Source organism: Muscardinus avellanarius (genome assembly GCF_963383645.1).
Source record: "Muscardinus avellanarius genome assembly, chromosome: 8".
Lineage (NCBI taxonomy): Eukaryota > Metazoa > Chordata > Mammalia > Rodentia > Gliridae > Muscardinus > Muscardinus avellanarius.
Window position 1 is genome coordinate 44,447,372 of NC_137794.1, and position 21,782 is coordinate 44,469,153.

Sequence of the window (21,782 nt, forward strand, 5' to 3'; positions counted from 1 at the left end):
CTAGCTATAAAACTTTGATGTGTATAGAAGCTGTCTTCAATGAAAAAAATTGAACATTCAGAAGAAATTCCTGAGATAGGGTTTGTGACATGGGCCACTGAGAAAAAAAATCCGTGGTTGGGTCCTAGAGGTGTTGTCGTCTATCCCTGTGAAGACTGAAATTAACCCACAGACAGACAGTGTCAGCACTGTCGTCGTTCCTTGCCTCAGCAAGGCATAGCACCATTGTGAAGGTAACTATCTATCACTCCTGCTTGAAGAGAGGAGGGAATACTTGGGAACAGTATTGCTGCTAAGACCACTGTAGTGTGCACCAAATTCATTCTCGGTTCTTCCAGACAACAGATGAGCAGCGCCATTAGCTGACTGAAGAAATCCTGGATGGGAGAGGTGTGAGGACTGGGAGGCAGATCTGAGTCACTAGGTGTATTCTTTCCTGGGTTGTTCATCAGTGGTACACTTATCAGTCATTTCCTGGCAGAAGTCCACGGTCACCGACTGGCTCCTGGGTTCAAGAGGAGGTCCTCTCTCTGAGAAGTTTCCGGGGTCAGCACCTTCCAACCGCCTCCCAGAGGTACAATTCTCAGAGGTGTTGCTGGGTACCCAGGGGGGCCCGGGAGCAGCCGCACCTGGCTCCAAGCAGCAGGGCATATTTTCCCCCACTGAACACTGGGAGGTTGCAAGGTTCTGCTCAACACTCAAGGGAGTGGGGTTAATACTGGACGCTCCAGGGAGATCCATGGGTATGAGGACGGGGCAATACCGATGCAGGGCCTGGAACTGCTCGGGGCTCTGGATGTCTCGGCAGACTTCCTGGGAGAGGCAGGAGAAATTGTCCAGCAGTTCCCCCATGCATGCTTTCAGTTGATTTCTCTCTGACAAGAGTTTCTCTTTCTCACACACCTGGACAACAGAGGGGGGGAAAAAAAGAGAAGGCTTCATTAAGCCTGAATTGGAGGGCATAGGATCTTATTTTTTTCCTACATTATAATGCTGCTCATGAATGACAGGTCAGGATCTAGACACTTAAAAAACATACACATCCAAGGAGCTGGACACACACTTCTGCCACATTTCTCATCTGAGCAGCTCATCCAGATGTGCCTTGGATACTGACACCTTCTCCATGACTTTCTCTTCATTCCTCTCTGGGGCCCAGGCGAGTGACCAGCAATATCACCCCCGCCCAGGAAACTGCAGGGAGTCAATGTTCTGGCTTCCTGGAATTGGGGGTTGGTAGGCACTCAAGTGGAAAACTCTTAGGTCTAAATCTTATGGTTGAAAAATAGGGCTGGGGGTGTAGCTCAGAAATAGGACGCACCTGGGTTCAATCCCCAGTACCACCTAGTACCCTTAATGTTTTGGATTACTGTTTTTGAGGGGGGGCCAAAAGCTGACCAATTCCATCTATTTTACATTCTGAAAAGGAAAAACTATAGAAGACAGTAAAAAGATCAATGGTTGCCAAGGGTAACAGGGAAGAGAAAGAGGAATATTCTCTGTGGTACACAGAGGATTCCAGGCCAGCGCATCTACTCTAGATCATACTATAATGGTGGATATATGTCATTACACATTTGTCAAAACTCATAGAAAGCTGGGCGTGGAGGTGCACACCTGTAATCCCAGTACTTGGGAATATGAGACAGGAAGATCACAGGTTCAAGGCCAGCTTTTGATGAGGTTCTCAGCATTTTAGAGAGACCCTGTTTCCAAGTAAAAAATAAAATAGGTCTGGGGGGTAGCTTGGCTACAATTCCTAATACCAATAAAAACAAAACAAACAAAAATTCATAGAATGTACAATAGCAAGTGTGAGCGCTAATGTAAAGACTTTGAATGATAGAGATATGTCAAGGTAGGGCCGTCCATTGTAGCAAATGTACCATTCTGGTGGGGAAGATGGATAGTAAGGGGGTGTTGATAGTAGGGGAGCTCTGTATATTCTATATGACTTTGCTGTGAACCTAAAACTACTCTGAATAAATAAGCTTATTTTTTTTTTTTGTGGTACTGGGGGTGGAACCCAGAGGCTTTCTACCTCCAGGCTATACTCCCAGGCCTTTTTTATATTTTATTTGGAAACAGGGTCTCACTAAGTTGCTGAGAGCCTCACTAAGTAGCTGAGGCTGGCTTTTTTTTTTTTTTTTTTTTTTTTTTGCGGGTCTGGGGATGGAATCCAGGGGCATTTGACCTCCGAGCTATACCCCCTGCCCTATTTTTTTATTCTTTATTTTGAAACCAGGTCTCACTGAGTTGCAGAGAGCCTCACTAAGTAGCTGAGGCTGTCTGCGAACTGCGATCCTCCAGGTCTCAGCCTCCTGAATGCTGGGATTACAAGCATGCGCCACCACGCCCGGCCTGAGGCTGGCTTTGAACCTGTGCGATCCTCCTGTCTCAGCCTCCCAAGCGCTGGGATTACAAGCGTGAGCCACCATGCCTGGCAATAAATAAGGCTATTTAATGAAGAGAAGTGATCATCAGTGATCTCCTGTGGTTCAACCTGGCATCAGCAGTCTCTCTGGACTATGTAACAGAGCACATTAAACAAATCAGATCCTCTTTAGGAGCCTGGGGACTCTGCAGTGAATCCCGGGCAGGGATCTTTCCTGGACACAGCTAGAAAAGACAGACATGTGGAGCTTGAGCCCGATGTTCCCCCTTAAACAAAACCCCACATATGCGCATATCTTAAACTCTTTACTCCTCCAGAAGGATGAGTTTAGCACAAGCAAAGGGACTAATTAAGGCTTTACCATCAATATTTGTGAGAGGAGAGGAGATGGGAGGTTCCATAAGGTGTACCCAATGAGATGGGTGAAGAAGCTGGGCACATGAGCGAGTCCTGGCCAGCCTTCTGCAAGCGTGGCCAGGAGGGTATGGGAAGGTGGGAGAGAGAGAGAGAGAGAGAGAGAGAGAGAGAGAGAGAGAGAGAGAGAGAGAGAGAGATAGTTAGTTGAGGAGGGAGAGCAGAGCATCTGACACAGAGCGAGTCTCTGACACGGGAACTAACTGCACGTGCTGGAAACACAAGTACAATCTGGCAGGCAGCGTGGGCGGGTGTGTCGGGAAGAGAGATTTACATGGGGAAAGGGCACCTGCTAAAATATTTATAAATTTATCAAGAAAACATGTTTTAAAAATGAAAAATAAACAGATGTACAAGTGTAACTCGAGAGAAATACATTATGCAAGTTTGCAAAAGCGGAGCCGCGGGCGTGCGGGAGGCAGCATGGGAGCAGAGCAAGTGTGTGGCCTGCGGGGACCTGCAGGGTGAGCCCTGGTGGGGGCGGAAGCTGCCTGCCCCACCCATCTCTGAGTGGCCACTGAGACCAAATGGGTGCAGTGTCCCCATTGGCTGATGAGGAATAAAACAATCTGGGAGGTCTCCTTAGAGAAAAAGTCTTACATTGTGGCTGTGTAACCTGGACATCTCTCCTTTGAACCTAGAAATCTGCAGATCCAGGGTAGCACCTCATAGACACCAGGGGAGGAATCTCACTCTCAATTCTACCAAGTCTTCTTGACCTAGGCATTGACCCGTAGGGGCCTACTCATCCGAAAAATGCCCAGGCCACTTTCTCTGGGGGAGCAGAGTTTTGGCTCTCTGTGGGAAAAGCAGTATGATTTGTGGCTTAGTTAAAAGCAAGAAGCTCAGCCAGGTGTGGCTGTGCATGCCTGTAATCTCAGGACTTGGGAGGCTAGGAAAGGAGGTTCTAGGCTAGCCTCAGTAATTTAGTGAGGCCCTTGGCAACTTAACCTTATTTCAAAATAGAAAATAAAATAGGGCTGGGTTGTAACTCAGAGGTAGAACACCCCAAAGTTCAATCCCTAGGACCACAAATAAAACAAGAAGCTTTAAGTCATGCACGTATATTGATGAGTACACAGAGCTCTCTTTCATCACAGAAGCACAGCACATTATTTGAGGGGCTGCCAACAAGTGAGTGGAGATCTCGAAGATGTCTTTTTTTTTCAACTGGATAATACCAGCAAAGTGCTTTAGATCTCTGGCTGGTTTGTAGCTTAGCTTTTATTATTTATTTGGTATTACACAATGATACTGAGTGCTATGTACCCTAACTACTAAAATCAAGCATTTCTCAAACATGGGTAGAGTTATTCACTATCTGAAATGGAGCACAGGTAGTGTGCTCCCACACTATAGTACAGTGTGTACTATAGTGTGTACTATGGACATATGCCTAAGACCCTGTGGACTCATGCATGGCAGGTGACCTAAGCCCACCAGGCATTTGTGAGACCTTCACTCACAAGCAGGAATATCCTGCTTTGCTACCTGGCTTACATTACATTTTGTTGTTGTTAAAACATGGAGATGTAGTTCAGTGGCAAAGATGTTCTGATGATTCTTAAAGCCCAAAGGGGGTGGGTAAAGAATGAAAAAGTAGGGGATGTCCAAGGCAGAGGGGAAACAGCACAAGCCCATATACAGAAGTGCAGAAGAGGGGATGGGGGAAACTGTAGACAGTTTGATTTTATTAGGGGGTCAAGTCCTGGGAATGAAGTGGGAGGTGATGCTTGAGGGACAGCTACAGACTGAATCATGGGGGAAGGGTATATTTTTTTACAATTTTTAAAATAGATGGACACATAACTATATATACTTATGGAGTACAGTGTGATAATTCAACATATGCATGCAGTATATGCTGGCCAAATCAGGATAATTGCATTTCCCTTTCCTTAACCATTTACCATTTCTTTGTTTTGGGAAGCTTTGAACTCCTATCTTGTATTTCTTTATAAAACATATACTAAATTGCTGTGAACTGTAATGACTGTGCTACTCTGTAGAACATTGGAACTTACTCCTCCTATCTAATTGTCTTTTGGTGCCCGTTATGTAGTCCCTCAACAGGATTTGTCTTGCTGAGGAGCTCGGGCTTGACTTTGTAGGTGATGGGAGTTACTACTGCACATGGGCAGATTTTTTCCTGCATCATGTTTATTTTAAAAATAATCTATGGCTGGGTGTGGTGGCACATGCTTGTAATCCCAGCATTTGGGAGGCTGAGACAGGAGGATAGCGGTTTGTGGACATCCTCAGCTACTTAGTGAGGCCCTTTACAACTAACTCAGTGAGACCCTGTTTCAAAAAATATAAAAATAAAAAATAGGGCTGGGGGAGTAGCTTGGAGGTAGAATGCCCCTGGATTCCATCCCCAGTATCACGCACGCGCGCACACACACACACACACACACACACACACACACACACACACACACATCTCTGAAGTCTAGGGCTATTGCTATTTTAATAACATATACCAGTTCTCTATGCTTTTTTTTTTTTTTTTTTGGTGGTACTGGGGTTCCTGGAAGCCCTTCTACTTCCGGGCTACACTCCCAGACCTATTTTTTACATTTTCATTTTGGAAACAGGGTCTCCTAAACCAGCGCGCGCGGCTGGCTTCGAACCTGCGCGATCCTCCTGTCTCTGCCTCCCAAGCGCGGGGATTACAAGCGTGCGCCACCACGCCCGGCTCTCTATGCTTTTAAAACATCTCATCTTTATGCTTTTAGGTTCTCATCAGGACAGTGACTTACCATGAGGGCAAAGAATTTTCTGCAAATAGTCTGAGAACCCAAACTTAGACATATGTGGCCTCCCTTGACTTCACCTTCACATAGATCGGAGTTGAGTATGTGGCCATCAGAAAGGCAGAGCTGAATAGGTTGAGTGCCTATATTTACTTTCTGTACTTTGAGGCTGCTTACTAAGAAGGGGTGGAGACATACCCCTTGGTATGAAATAGTTTCAGGGATAAAAGTTTGTTTCCTGAGAGAAAAACTCTCAGGCGTAGGGAAGAAATGGTAGATGGTAGCCACTTTAAGGCAGAATTGCAAAATCAAGGATCCTGGGAGACTGCAAAGAGCACAAGAAAATTACCTTGCTAATTAACTTCTGCCATTTAGGTAGATGTCCTATCTCTAATCTATTCTCTCTCTCTCTCTCTCTCTCTCTCTCTCTCTCTCTCTCTCTCTCTCTCTCTCTCTTGTGGCACTGGGGATGGAACTGAGGGACATTCTACCTCCAAGCTATGCCCCAGCCCTATTTTGTATTCTTTATTTTGAAACGGTCTCACTGAGTTGCAAAGGGCCTCACTAAGTAGCCGAGGCTGTCTGAGAACCGTGATCCTCCTGTTTCTTCGCCTCCCAAATGCTGGGATTACAAGTGTGCACCACCACACCCGGCTGGTTAATCTATCCTCTTCTGCTGGGAGGCAGAGAAAGCAGTGGTAAAATATAGGATTTTGAATCAGACACCTGGGTTTGCATTTAAATTCTACCATATCCTTGGAAATTACCTAATCCCTCTGCATCAGTTTTTCCCCCTCTGTAAATATGAATAAAACAGTATCTAAGTCATAGTGCAAATTAAATGTGATCATCCACAAAAATAGTTTAGAAGAATACCTGGTCCATAGATGCATGCGACCAACAGCCACTATTATTGCATGTCAAATGGAAAATAAAAAGGAATTAATTATATATGGATGGCTGGAGGATATGATAAACTGTGGCACACCTGCACACCCATACACACTGCAGATATAAAGCTATTGTTTCTTGCTTAAAAATAAATCCAAACTCCCTTGGAAGAGTGACCCTTTCTTCTACTTCTCTTTCTGTCATTGCTATAACTTTATATCAGTCCTGGCCATTTCAGGTCGCTGAACACAACTGATGTTCAACTCACCAATTTGCGGATTTCACATTCTAAATTCTGAATACAGTCCAGTTTTCTCTTGCGGCAGCGCTGAGCCGCGATGCGGTTCTTGCTGCGCCGCCGGACGTCGTGAATGAACTCTAACTGTTCTGAGGTTAGCTTGTGCATCTTAATCATCATCTGGAAATCGTTCCTTGGAAGATCTGTGATTTGATCTACAGGAAAAGGAAGTTTGACCTGGAACCAAGAATAAAAGAATAGGGTTATGGCAGCTGGATCTTAATTTTATTTCAGGCAGTTAGAACATTAGAAAATGGCAAAAAAACGCTTTTTTTTTTCGGGTCTGCGGATGGAACCCAGGAGCATTCAACCTCCGAGCTATACTCCCTACCCTATTTTTTATTCTTTATTTTGAAACTGGGTCTCACTGAGTTGCAGAGGACCTCACTAAGTAGCTGAGGCTGTCCGCGAACTGCAATCCTCCAGGTCTCAGCCTCCCGAATGCTGGGATTACAAGTGTGCGCCACCACGCCCGGCTCAAAAAACACTTTTTAAGTTGACAAAGTAATATGGAAATTACTGAAAGTAAGCAGTGACGAATTACTCCCTGTTTCAAATATAAGTGAGATAAAATATTTAGAAAATCAAACAGAATAAGAACACATAGATGTAATGTGGTTGTCATCCCTAAAATTCTGAAGCAAATGGCATGGAAAATGTGTCATTTGGGGGACTTCCGGGAAGATGGCCACCGAGAAAAGCGGGGCTTAAGAGCCCCGCTAACAACAAATATCCATTACCACAAAATCAGCGCCTTTCAAAGCCAGAAAACAACATCACCAGAGAAACAAAAAAAAATCACCAGGCTCCAGAGAGAAAGCAGACTGAGAACAGAGCCACAGAGGATATTCTCACGCCCGAGGACGCGGCAGACGCGGCAGCAGCGCCATACTGCCGGCGAATTCACGGGACGGCCACAGCAAGCCGAGGGGAGCCGCTGCGGAACAGCCAGGCGGGATTTCTCGGCGCAGAGGACATCTAAAGCCCCCAGTGTCTGAGCTCAGCACACGCTGCAGGGATTCAGAGTGGAAATCAAAACCAAGAAAAAAAAAAAAAAACGCCAGCCCAACAGCCGAGGGCGTAGCAGCGGCGCCATATTGCCACCGGCGGCAGCAGCACCGAATTCACTACAGCTACATCTGCGTACTCAAGAACAGTGAGTCAAATTGCGGGCCACAGCGGAGAAATCCCAGTACTGTACTCACTGGGACTTGACCCAGTGGGAGAGGGGCGGTGGCAGTGATATCACACCATAGGAGAACGTGCAACCTGACACCCCCCACGGTCTAAAGCAGCCTCTATCGACTCTCTGGGTTGGAGACTCTGTGATAAAACCCAGTAAAGGAGTAGTGGGGTCTGAGATACTACTGACTCGAGATCCAGAGCACCTTAAGTGAAGTCATAGTGACCCAAGGGAAGAACCCAGAGAAGGCACAAACTTCCGAAATCATGGGAAAGAGGAATAATACTGGAGCAATTAATGCTCCAGTATTAACATCAGAACCCACATACATCAGAACCCGATAAAACAGAAAATCAGAGATTTCTAGAAGATCAAATCAGGAAAATAACTGTAGAAATAATAGAGGTGCTTCGAAAAGAACTCAGAGAGAGCCAAAAAGAGATAAAGGATGCAATTAATGAAGTAAAGGCCTCAATTCAAAGCACGAACAACCGATTAGACCACATGGAGAACAGAATCTCGCTCTTAGAAGATGATCATTCCAAAAATGAACGCATAGTTTCTAATCTAGGAAAAAATATCCGACAGCAGAAATCTGATATTGAAGAAATATGGGCCCATTTTAAGAGAGCTAACCTAAGAATAATTGGAATAGAGGAGGGAAAAGAAAGTGAAACTAAAGGGATCAACAATCTCTTCAAGGAAGTAATAGCAGAAAATTTTCCAGACATAGAGCAAGAGGTCGATACGCAGGTCCAGGAAACGTATAGAACTCCCTTTAGACAGGATCGGAGAAGAGGATCCCCATGCCACATAATTGTCAAAATGACCAATGTGGAAGCCAAGCAGAGAATCTTAAAGGCAACAAAAGCAAAGGGCCAAGTGACATTCAGAGGCAAACCAATTAGAATCACTCCAGACTTCCCAAACCAAGTTATGAGAGCCAGAAGGGCTTGGAGTAACATATTCCCAATTTTGAAAGAAAACAACTTCCAGCCAAAAATTTCCTACCCAGCAAAACTTTCTATCAAATTAGATGGAGAAATAAGAAGCTTCCATGACAAACAGAAACTGAAGGAATTTATGTCTTCAAAACCAGCACTAGAGAAAATACTCAAAGAGATTAACTACAAAGAAGAAATAGGTAACACACATCAGAACTAGAGAAACAAGATTTTCCATCCAACAGACAACTAAGATTGGTTATCTGTGGAGATTCATTATTTATGTTAGTCTGTTACCTATCTCTAAAGGGTATTGTTTGCCTTTATTGTTGTTAATTTTTAGGATTTCTAGTTGGAATATTAATATACCTTCAGATATAGCATTTGGAAATATTTTATCCCATTCTATTAGTAACTCTTAGCTCTGTTTACATTGTCTTTGGATATACAATATGTTTTTTATTTTTTAGGGAGTTTGTATACTCTTCTGTTGCCTGTGCCTTTGAAATCATAACCAAGAAATCACTGCCAATTTCAATGTTGTGAGGTTTTATGACCCAGATTTTCTCCTAAAAGTTTATAGTCTTAAGATTTATATTTAGGTCTTTTATCTATTTTGAATTAATACTTGTATATGGGATTAGGTAAGGGTCCAATTTATTCTTTTCCATGTAATTATTATGTTTCAACAATATTTAGTTAAAATATTATTATTTCCACCACCAAATGTTCGTGGAAACCTTGTCAAAAATAACTTGACAATATAGGGAAGAATTTAGCTCTAGGCTTTTATTTAACTCCAATGGTTTATATATCTGCCTTTAGAATAGTACTATACTGTTTCAATTATTGTAGCTTTATATGGTTTGAAATCAGAAAATATATATCTTCTAGCTTTGTTCTTTTTCAAGATCGATGTGGGTACCTAGAGTCCATATTCCATATTAGGATAGATTTTTTTTTCTGAAAAATAAATATATAAATATATGATAGTTTCACCTAAAAAATAGAAAAAAATAGATTCTCTGGTAAGAAAGAAAGCAAAAAGAAATATTGAAATGTTATCTTTAAATCATCAAAAGCTTGGTATCAGACAAATGAAACTGTTATGAGAGATTATCATTTTTAATTTTGGATAAATTGCTATAATACTAGATGTCAACTACTAAGCCAAGCATAGGAGTGGGGGATAGGGAGAGATCGGGGTGGGGATCGGGTGGGGGCTGACTGGGCAATGTGTGCATGTATGTCTACAAAAGTATGTATCCCATTATGATGTATGAATACAGTGCACCAATTAAAAATAAATATAAAAAAAAAGAAAAAAAAAAAAGAAAATGTGTCATTTTTCTCATTACCGTAGCACTTTTTTTGTGTGTGGTACTGGGGATTGAACTCAGGAGCTTTCTGCCTCTGAGGTATATCCTTAGCCCCTTTTAAATTTTATTTTGAGATATGGTCTTGCTAGGTTGCCTAGGCTGGCCTTGAACTTGTGACCCTCCTGCCACAGCTTCCTAAATTGTGGGATTACAGGTGTCAGCACAGCACTTTTTTTTTTTTTTTGTGGTACTGGGGATGGAACCCAGGGGCATTCTAGCTCAGAGCTATAGCCCCAGCCCTCTTTTTTATTCTTTATTTTGAAACAAGGTCTCACTAAGTTGCAGAGGGCCTCACTAGGCAGCTGAGGCTGGCTGTGAAACTTTGATCCTCCTGTCTTAGCCTCCCATTACTGGGATTACAAGTGTGCGTGGCACTTTTGTAAGAGGGACTTTATAGTTAGATGAAGCCTTCTTCCATATGACATATAGCCTAACTCAATAAAATGACAAGTTATAGGGAAATACTATCTAAAGACTTTAGTAAAACACTGAGGTGAAAAGATCCCTGTATACATTGGAAAATGCTAGAAAGATAAACTATCAGCAAGGCTCTTAGTTACAAAAGCATAAAAGAGATATAAGGAATTAACTTGGTAGGCTCTGCCGGTATAGACTAGGAATCAGAACTGGGCTTTATTCCTTCTCACCAGACATGAGACCTTAGGTGAGTTACTTTAGTTCTCTGAGCCTCAACTCTCTCGTCTGCAAAATGAGGTATTCTTTTTAGCTGTATGGTGTTATGCACTGTAACTCTTAGGTACTTTAGAGACTATATTTTCCCAGCATGGCCGTCTCATCTCACATTTTCTTTTGCGACATAATGTTGAGACACCTCTGTGCATGCTCCTGTCTTATGAGGGACAGAGTGTAGCAGATGTCACACTGTGCCATTTCTGAGGCTGTGTCAGAAAAGGCTCTGTGTCTTCCCCTTACATTTCCTAGACTGCTCCTTCTGGAGGAAACCAGCTGCTATGCTTTGAGGATGTGCAAGCAGCCATGTGGAGAAGCTCCTGTGGAGAAGAAAGAGCTGATACCACCAGCCAGTAACAGTATACCTTGCCAGTCATGCAAATGGGCCGCCTTGCAATGGATTCTCTAGCTGCAGTCAGACTTCAGGTGATAGCAGCCCTGGCCAACACCTGACCTCAACCTCACAAGAAATCCTGAGCCAGTTTTGCTCAGATGGGCTACTCCTGAATACCTAGTTCCCAGAAACTGTGAGAGAGGCTAAGTGATGGTTCTAAGTCATTAGGGTTTGGGGTGATTTATTATGCAGCAATAGATAATCCATGTAGGCACTTTGTCAGTAACCTTCTTTTTGGGTACTGGGGCTGTTCTATGGCTGAGCTATGCACCCAGCCCCTTCTTTTTTTGTGGTACTGGGGATGGAACCCAGGGCATTCTACCTCCGAGCTACACCCCCAGCCCTATATTTTATTCTTTATTTTGAAACAGGTTCTCACTGAGTTTCAAAGGGCTTTACTAAGTAAAGGAGGCTGGCCACAAACTGCAATCCTTCTGTCTCAGCCTCTCAAATGCTGGGGTTACAAGCGTGTGCCACCACACCCAGCTGTGCCCTCAGCCCCTTTTTATTTTTATTTTGAAACAGAGTCTTGCTAAGTTATTGAGGGTCTTGTTACGTTGCTGAGGCTGGCCTTGAACCTGTGATCCGACTGTCTCAGTCTCCCAAGTACTGGGGGACTGTCGTGCACTGTTCTAATTTCAAACTTTTGAGAAGCCAAGGCAAAAAAGCACTTTCTAAAAAGAGGATGTCAGTCTCTAGAGGACTGGCTATGTCCTCCATGTGTAGATAAATGATTGGTTACAGTCCTATGGTGGTCTGAAGTATATTTCTAAGAAAACGATAGAAAACAATGAAAATAAATAAATGTAAAAGTCTTTGGTGCAAAAGGCGAGAAGTGCACTCAAGCTGTATCTAGGACCTTCTCAGCAACCAAGAGGTGAAGCGCCCAGTGCTGCACCTTTGAGATCTTTGTCACTACCCTTTCTAAGGTTCTTGCTGACGATTCAGAAATTTCCAGATTTACTTTGGTCCTGTTTCAGAAGCTCCTACTAAAGGAAAGTTGCATATTGCTAGGCCAGGATACAATCACCAGCTCAGACTGCTTAGCTTTTGCGGACACCTGCGCCTGCGCTCGACGGGCCAGCAGATGGCGCTATGAGCCTACGCTTCATTCACGTGCTAGCCCAGCGCTGTACTACCGATAGCAGCTCCATCAGATTTCCAGTAGCCACATTAAAAATAAAAATAAACAGTTTACATACATTTTTTTGGGGGGGGTCTGGGGATGGAACCCAGAGGCATTTGACCTCTGGGCTATACCCCTTGCCCAATTTTTTATTCTTTATTTTGAAACAGGGTCTCACTGAGTTGCGGAGGGCCTCACTAAGTAGCTGAGGCTGTCCGAGAACCGCGATCCTCCCATCTCAGCCTTCCAAATGCTGGGCTTACAAGCGTGTGCCACCATGCCCGGCTAACAGGATGTATAAATTTAATAACACATGTTATTTAACCTGACAAGTCTAAAATATTTCTGACATGTAATTAATATGAAAATTATTAATGAAATGTTTTCCATTTGGGGGTTAAAACTTCAGAACTCACAGCATATTTTTTTTTATCATTCTAGCACATCACAACTCAAACCAGCCACCTTCCAGGGGCTCACTAGCCATGCGCAGGGTGAGTCTACTGTGCTGGACAGCACAGCTCTAGAAAACTCGATTCAAGTAGCCCAAAACACAGGGCCCTGGGTTTAATAGTTAGGAATGTTTCTGGTAAAGACCCAACCCCTGGTGAGTATTCAGATCTGAGGTGCTGAGCACCAGGGCACGTCATGCGGTGTTCTTAAAGGGACCAAGGATTAAGCTCTTCCACCCTAACTCCAAGCTTTTCTTTGGTTGCGTCAGTCCAGGCCACATGAGTTCTGATCCTGGCATGGGTGGCTAGCTAATCCCCATGCACAAAGGCCAACTCATGAAATGATCGTTTGACTCTTCCGTGGTTGGATGCAACTTCACTGTCAGGTGATTTCCTAGCTCCCTGCCCGCTCACTGTGGCATTTACTAAAGGCTCGCAATAGGTGCTCTGATTCGATTTCCACATGGTGAACTCTGTCCCATGACACCTGTAAAATTCTGGCCCAAGAAAGCAAAATTGCAGCAGAGCACATTACACCACTCTCAGCCAATCCTGCTCTGACTGCTAGAGATAGGAGCCAGGACAAACAGCTCCTTGTTACAGGCCCGGGAGAGGCCTTTGTCCATGGGGCTGTGTTTGCACAGGGCTTATAATGATATGAAAGAATGTTTGATTTCCCTTTTATACCCTTTGGATAACAAACAGACACTCGGATCCTGGCTGGTACCTCAGTAACACAGAGGTCTGTCTGTTGGAGACGCGGATGTTTCGACACAGCAGGGGTGGTGGCACTTTTGGGGCTCATGGAGTTTCTCCTTCTGCTGACAACAAAGCCATTCTGCTTCTGTTCCAAAGTGTGTGTGTGCTCATTTTCATAAGGAAAATATACCTAGAGCTCAGGCCACAGGGCAAGTCAAGAGGGCTTCCATATTAAGAGCTACTGTATTAAAATCATCTAGACAGTAAATACAAAACACGAGGGAGACGGGACAGAGGGTTGGCAGGAAAAAGAAAAAATCAACAATGCTAGTTTCAAAGTCCTTGAAGCATAAGGCCATATAAAATTTCAGAAGGGCTGTTGCAACTCAAGCTGCTTTTCAGAAAGGTCACAGGAAAAGAAAATAGTCAACTACAGACTTTCCTCCATGTGAGGGAGAGAAAAAAAAAAACTCATTCCCTCTCTTTGTGTCTTTTTAGAGATTTTTTTTACCTTTAGCAAGGAAATACTGACACTGACATGCAGGTGTGAGCCCCTGACCTATTCCTGGAGGGGCACAGTGGGAACGTTACCACATTCCTTTATTCTCTTTCTTTTCTTTTTGTACTGGGGGTCAAACCCAAGGACATTATACCTCCAAGCAACACCCCCAGACCTTCTTTATTTATTATTTAAAACATTTTTTTTTTTTTTGCGGGTCTGGGGATGGAACCCAGGAGCATTGGACCTCCGAGCTACACCCCGTGCCCTATTTTTTATTGTTTATTTTGAAACGGGGTCTCACTAAGTTGCAGAGGGTCTCACTAAGTAGCTGAGGCTGGCTGCGAACCTGCGATCATCCAGTTTCTGCCTCCCGAAAGCTGGGATTACAAGGGTGCGCCACCACGCCCGCTTATTTACAAAAATATATATTTTTTCTTTCAGTACTGGGGATGGAATCCAGGGGCATTCTACCTCCGAGCTACACCCACAGTCCAATATTTTATTCTTTATTTTGAAACAGGGTCTCACTGAGTTACAAAGGGTCTCACTAAGTAACTGAGGCTGGCTGCGAACACAGATCCTTCTGTCTCAGCCTCCAGAATGCTGGGATTACAAGCATGCGCCACCGCACCTGGCTTATTTTTTTTAAATTTTGAAACAGGGTCTCACCAAATTGCTGAGGGGTTCACTAAGCTGCTAAGGTTGGCCTCAAATTTGAGATCTTCCTGTCTCAGCCTCCCAAATACTGGAATTAGAGGCATGTGCGAGCATGCCCAGCTCATTCTTTTATTCTTTTCAGTGGTAAATCTGAGCCAATGGGTACCTTCCCTGGAAGTAAGAAACAGTCACCCTAGAGAATATTCTACTCATAGGGTCTGGAGCATCCAAACATTTCCTATGTGGGGCTGACAGTTCAGGAAATGGGGCTGGTCTTAGGAAATTGCAACACATTGGCAATATGAAGAACCCTGCCACCTGCCACCACGGCCTGTCTGAATGGCCTCCAGTTATAGTCAGCTGACCACACACACACACACACTGTAGGCGGGATTCACGGGCGCTGATTCTCTTTATCTTTGAAGAGAATGCTTTGGTTCTTAGGAGAGGCTCAGAGACCCAGGAGCAGCCACTGAGTCAGCAAGCGACGGGCCACAGAGGGCACCACTGGCTGCTGCCACGACTTGCACAATAAACCACTGTTGATTTACCCACCCGGGAAAGTGCTGACTCTTCTCTTCCCTCTGGAACACACGGGAGGAGAAGGATTAGAGGTCAGTTTTTAGTATGGTGCTGGCATTGCTCCCCTAAGCAACTCTCAGAGGAGGGTTCGCTCTTCCAGGGCCCCCAGCTCTTTAGCAAACGGTGCAGTCTGCATGGGCGCTGGAGGGCCTGGGTAGCAGAGGCTGCAGCCCAACCCAGGGATGCCTGTGCGTCCTTCTCACTCTACACAGCAGCTGGCCAACAACAACCTGCATCCTGCAGCCTAAATCAGGATCCCCTTTCCTCCTCATTAAATAAAATATCACTTAAAATTATATAAGTTCTTTCTGAATTGTGCCGCAACGGACATGGGTATGCACATCACACTATAGTATTCTGACTTTAATTCTTTTGGAAAGATACCCAGCAGTGGAATAGCTGGACATATGGGTGTTCTATCCTTAGTTTTTTGAGGAATCTCCATACTGCTTGTACAACCCTACCAACAGTGTATAAAAAGTCTTCTTTCACTGGGTGTGGTCTTCCGGTGGCCTGTAATATTCCCAGTACTTGGGAGGCTAAAACAGGAGGATTAAAGATTCGTGTCCAGCCTCAGTAACTTAAAGAGATCTTCAGCAATGTAGTGGGATCCTGTTTCAAAATTAAAAATTAAGCTGGCATGGTGGTGCACACCTGTAATCCCAGTACTTGGGTGGCTGAGACAGGAAGAATGCAGGTTCAAGGACAACCTCAGCAATGTACTAAGACTCTCAGCAACCTAGGAAGACACTGTTTTGAAATAAAAAATAAAAAAGGGGCTAGGGCTGTAGCTTAGAGGTAGAATGTCCCAAGCTTTTGGGTTCAATTCCCAAGTACCAAAAATAAATTAAAAAATAATAATAAAAATGAGAGATTTCCCATCCATTCATACTAGCCAGAATTTATTATTGTTTACATTCTTTTTCTTCTTCTTTTTTTAGTACTGGAAATTGAACCCAGGAGATTCTAATTCCAAGCTACACTCCCAGCCATATTTCATTTTTCATTTTGAAACTGGATCTCGCTAAGTTGATGAGGCTGGCTTTGAACCTTATGATCCTCCCGTTTCAGCCTCTCAAATATTAGAATTACAGGCATGTACCACTACACATGGCCTTTTTTTTTTTTTTTTGTGGTACTGGGGTTCCTGGAAGACCTTCTACCTCCGGGCTACACTCCCAGACCTATTTTATATTTTTTGAAACAGGGTCTCTTAAGCCAGCGCGGCTGGCTATGAACCTGCGCGATCCTCCTGTCTCTGCCTCCCAAGCGCGGGGATTTCAAGCGTGCGCCACCACGCCTGGCTTTACACATGACCTTGTTTATATTTCTGATAATTGTCTTCTTAACCAACCAAGGTTTGCCTCAGCAGATGAATGGATAAAGAAAATTTGGAATATAGACAAAATGGAATTTGACTTGGCCATGAAGAAGAGCAAAATTATGCCATTTGCAGGAAAATGAGTGGAACTAGGTAATATTATGCTACAAGAGATCAGCTGGTCTCAGAAAGTCAAAGGTCATATGTTTTCTCTCATATGTGGAAACAAGAAAGAAAATAGGAAACAAATGGGACTTCAGATGAATGAAGAGAGAGACCAGTAATACGGTGGAAGGGCTTTGGGGAGGAAGGTGGGGAGGGGGAAAGGAGGATCAAGGAAGGAAACAGTCTGAATAATGTTATGTCCACATATGAAGGCATCACTACCCACCTCGCTAACATGTGCAGGGAGGGAGGAGGGAGGACAGAGTTGGGCACCGAGGGAAATACACACAGGTGCAAACATAGGTGTGTTGGTATCACTTTGAATCTCACTATGATAATTACAGTGCACCAATAACAGTATACAATCAGATAACTTATTATAGAAAATTCAAATGAGATAAGAGGAATAAAATTCCCACCCCCAAATGATGACTGTCTTGCTTGCTTTCCCTGAGATCTTTGATGCTCTGTCTATTATTATTATTATTATTATTATTATTATTATTATTATTATTTTGTGGTACTGACTGGGGATCAAACCTAGGGGTGCTCTACCTCTGAGGAACTCCCCAGCCCTTTTTAAATATTTGTTTTGAGTCTTGCTGAATTTTGCAGGCTGTTCTCAAACTTATAATCCTCCCGCCTCAGCCTCTTGAGTAGCTGGGAATATAGGTGCGCACCACCGTGCCTGGCTGCTCTGCATGTTTTTTATAGAGTTGTAATCAGTGGTACTAGATCCATCTCACCTATTGTTTGCTGGGTGAGGGTTATTGGAAAAGAAGAATGGAGCTACATGTTTTGTAGCAAGAGCCAAACACCTAGCACCTGTTTCCTCTAGAAGTCCCCCTGGCGGAGTGGTTTGTGAATATTTTTTCCTACCTTTTTTCTTGGTTTCACTACCAAACGTGGAGTGGAAGCCATAAGGGTAGGGCCATACAACCACGGTACCAGGAGGCCCTCAAAGTGCGGTCAGCTCCTCAAAGCCTTTCACCTGAGCTTCCGTAAGGCTGTCTTGGGTCCTGGTGAGTTGTTGGGGGAGGCAGCAAGGGGTCCTCTAGACTAAGGACTTCAGTGCCAGTGACAAAATCCCCCCCACTAACAAGTATTCCCTGCACATTGTCCCTCTGCCCTCTGCTCTTGTGGTCCAGTTTCCGGTACAAGTGCAGGACATCTGTGATTTAGTAATGATGTTGCAATTAATAAGCTACGTGATTCCAGGCAGGTCATTCTCTCTGTCCTAAAGCTCTGCAGATCTGTGAGTCAGATGCAGCTAATACTTGCCCTACTTAGCTTATAGGGTTGCTATGAAGAATAAAATTGGATATCAAGCAGAGAAAGTGCTCTGAAAAGTTTGAACTGCCTTACAGATACGAGGTATTATTATTTCTCTTTATCTGCCTGATCTTTGTCACCTGGTTTCTTCTTCCAGGCAATAGAGTATTCTTTGAAACTCCAGGTGCTGAGAATGTTCTAGACAACCTGAAAACACTGTTTATGCTATTCTGCAAGGTTTTCTTTTTATTAAGCAGGCTTATTACAGACACTTTTTTGTGGAACTGGGGATTAAACCCAGGGGCATTTTAACTCCAAGCTACATCCCCAGCCCTATTTTTTTTTATTCTTTACTTTGAAACAAGGTCTCACTAGGCTTCGGAGGGCCTCACTAAGTAGCTGAGGCTGGCCTTGAACCTGCATTCCTCTTATCTCAGCCTCCCAAGTACCGGGATTACAAGCGTGCACCACCATGCCCACCACAGACACTTCTAAACACATGTCTGATTTACCAAACCACAAAATATATTGTAAGGATTTTACATACAAAGTATGTGTCAAAGCCAGCTTTTGGATGGGAAGAGTTAACAAGATATGGCTTTTCTGTTTATGTATCATATTTGTGTTTGTGCACATGTGTGTGTGTGCTCTCTTTCTCTCTCACACACAGCCATATGCTTTTAGCCCTCTCAAAATAAAACATTTTAGTAGCCGGGCGTGGTGGCGCACGCTTGTAATCCCTGCGCTTGGGAGGTGGAGACAGGAGGATCGCGCTGGTTCGGAGCCAGCCTTGCTGGTTTAAGAGACTCTGTTTCCACATAAAAATATTAAAAAATAGGTCTGGGAGTGTAGCCCGTGGGAGTGTATCCCAGAGGTAGAAGGGCTTCCAGGAACCCCAGTACCACCAAAAAAAAAAAAAAAAATTTAGTAAAGCAAGTACAACTAATCAATATTTGGGTCTGTATAAAATGACTATCATTCTAGTGGTTCTTTACTAAAATTCACAATTAATTAAAATGCTTTGGGTCCAAATGGTCTTACTAGAAACTTACGACATGGAAAAGGTTGTGACTTTTCTACAACTGACCAAATTCCAAAACATATGTGTAAACCATAATGACATACCACATCACATCCACTAGATGTCTATAACAAAAAATGATGGACAATAATAAATGTTGGTGAAGATCTGGAGAAACTGGATCCCTCATATACTGCTAGAGGGGAGGTAAAATGATAGTTACCTTGGAAAAACAGTGTAGTAGTTCTTCAAAAGGCTAAATATAGAGTTATCATATGATTCAGCATTTCCACCCCTAGGTATATGATGAAGAGAACTGAAAGCCCATTACAAAAAATTGTACTTGAATATTCATAATGGTACTATTCATAATTGCCAGAAAATGGAGTATACTCAAAAGTTCCTCGGCTGCTGGGCACAGTGGCACACACTTTTAGGAGGCAGAGAGATAGGAGGATCTGTGTTTGCAGACAGCCTCAGCTACTTAGTGAGGCCCTTTGCAACTCAGTGAGACCCTGTTTCAAAATAAAGAGTAAAAATTAGGGCTTGGGGGTAGAATGCCCCTGGGTTCTATCCCCAGTACTGAAAAACAAAACAAAACAAAACAAAACAAAAAAGTTCCTTGTCCAGTGATGGTCCCATGTAATGAATCAGCATGATGGAATGCTTTCCAGCAACAAAAAGAAGAATGTACTGACACATGGTGACAAACATGGCGGGTATGTCAATGGCAGGAATGAATTCTGAAAACATTATGTTAAATGAAAAAGGCAAGACACAAGAGGCCACATCTAGTAAGATTCCATTTATATGAAATGACCAGAACTAGCAAATCTATTGAAACAGAGATAGAATAGTGGAAGTAGGCAATGAGGAGTCGCTGCTGATGGGTACAGTGTTTCCTTTTGGGGTGATAAAAATGTTCTAGAATTAGCATGGTGCAGTAGAGCACATCTATAATCCCAGTACTTGAGAAACTGAGATAGGATCATAAGTTTGAGGCCAGCATGCAGTAACTTAGTGAGACCCTATTTCAAAGTTAAAAAAAAAAAGGTATAGCTCAGTGGTAGAATACCCTCACTTTTGCCGGGTGTGGTGGCGCACGCTTGTAATCCCCGCGCTTGGGAGGTGGAGACAGGAGGATTGTGCAGGTTCGAAGCCAGTCTTGCTGGCTTAAGAGACACTGTTTCCAAATAAAAAGTATAAAACAGGTCTGGGAGTGTAGCCCAGAGTTAGAAGAGTTTCCAGGAACCCCAGTACCACCAAAAAAAAAAAAAAAAAAAAGAATAACTTCACTTTCAGTCCCTAGTAAAAGAAGCGCGTGTGTGCGCGCCGGAACACACACACACACACACACACACACACACACACACACACACACGAATTAGATAGTGGAGATGGTTATACAACATTGTGAATATATTAAAAATACTGAATTGTTTATTTAATATGGTTTGTGTTACAGTTTGGGCATGAGATGTCCCCAAAGTCCATGGGTTGAAGGCTTAGTCCCCAATTCAGCAATGTTCAGAGATGGGGCTTTTGGGAAGTGATCAGCTCACGAAGGTTCTGATCTCATCAGTGTATTAATCCTTTGATGTGGTCATAATGAAATGGACTATTGAGAGAGGTGGTGGAAATGGTAGGAGGTGGCGCCTAATTGGAGGAAGCAGGACACGGGTTGCACCTAGGAAAAGTATATCTTATCTCTAGGCCCTTCTCCTTTCTTTGTCTGTCTCTCTGTCCTTCCTAGTCTCCATGGGCAGCTGGGCTCCACCCCCATCCTTCTGCCATGATGTTCTGCCTCACAGCCGGCCCAAAGTGATGGAGCCAAATGACCATAGACTTCAACTTCTCACTCTGTAAGATACCTGGACCCCCTAGGAGAGCAGGTCAGGGCAGAATCAGCCCGAGGATGTTAGCTTCTGGCTCAGTTCAGGAAAACAGGCTGTAGGGAAGGGTTTGTCTTCAGCATCTTCCTGGGGCTGACACCTCCACCAAGGCCGAAGTAACTCCTAGATGAGTGTCATGCTAAGTCCCTGAGACAGTTCTTGGAAAACCTCATCCAACCTCCTCCACTATAGGGAAACTACAGTGTCAAACTGGGGAAAAGCCTTAGCCTTACTATCATTCTCCTGACCAAGGCAAATCACCGACCCACTGAGAGAAAGCTAAGTGTGATTCTCAAAAAGGCAGAGAGCTTTGGCAAATGTCTCTTTTTTCACTGCTTAGGAATGCAAACAACATATTTTTATTTGGGGATATTGGGCATTGAACCTCAGGGGTATTGTACCCATAGAGCTATCCCAGCACTATTTTATTTTGAAACAGAGTCTTGCTGAGTTACTCCATGCTAGCCTTGAACCTGTGACTCTCCTGTCTCAGCCTCTAAAGTACTGGGATTACAGGTGTGTACCAATGAGCCCAGCTCAGATAATTTTTCTTTTTCTATCTTTTTTTTTGTGGTAATGAGGGTGGAACCCAGAGGCATTCTATCTCCAAGCTATACCCTCAGCCCTATGTTTTTTATTCTTTATTTTGAAACAGGGTCTCACTGAGTTGCGGAGGGCCTCACTAAGTAGTAGCTGAGGCTGGCCGCAAACCGCGATCCTCCTGTTTAAGCCTTCCAATTGCTGGGCTT

General features: G+C 43.7%; 1 protein-coding gene across 1 annotated transcript in view; it reads right to left on the reverse strand.

Annotated features, from left to right (window-relative positions):
- Positions 1-420: 420 nt before the first annotated feature.
- BACH2 (BTB domain and CNC homolog 2) overlaps positions 421-21,782 on the reverse strand; it is a gene marked incomplete at its 3' end in the record, with an annotated part of 292,225 nt that continues 270,863 nt past the window's right edge. The window contains exons 5-6 of the mRNA XM_080700670.1: positions 6,725-6,931; positions 421-903 (exon numbers count right to left, since the gene is read on the reverse strand). Coding sequence (XP_080556796.1) covers positions 421-903; positions 6,725-6,931 — 690 coding nt within the window. The remainder of the gene's footprint in view (positions 904-6,724; positions 6,932-21,782) is intronic.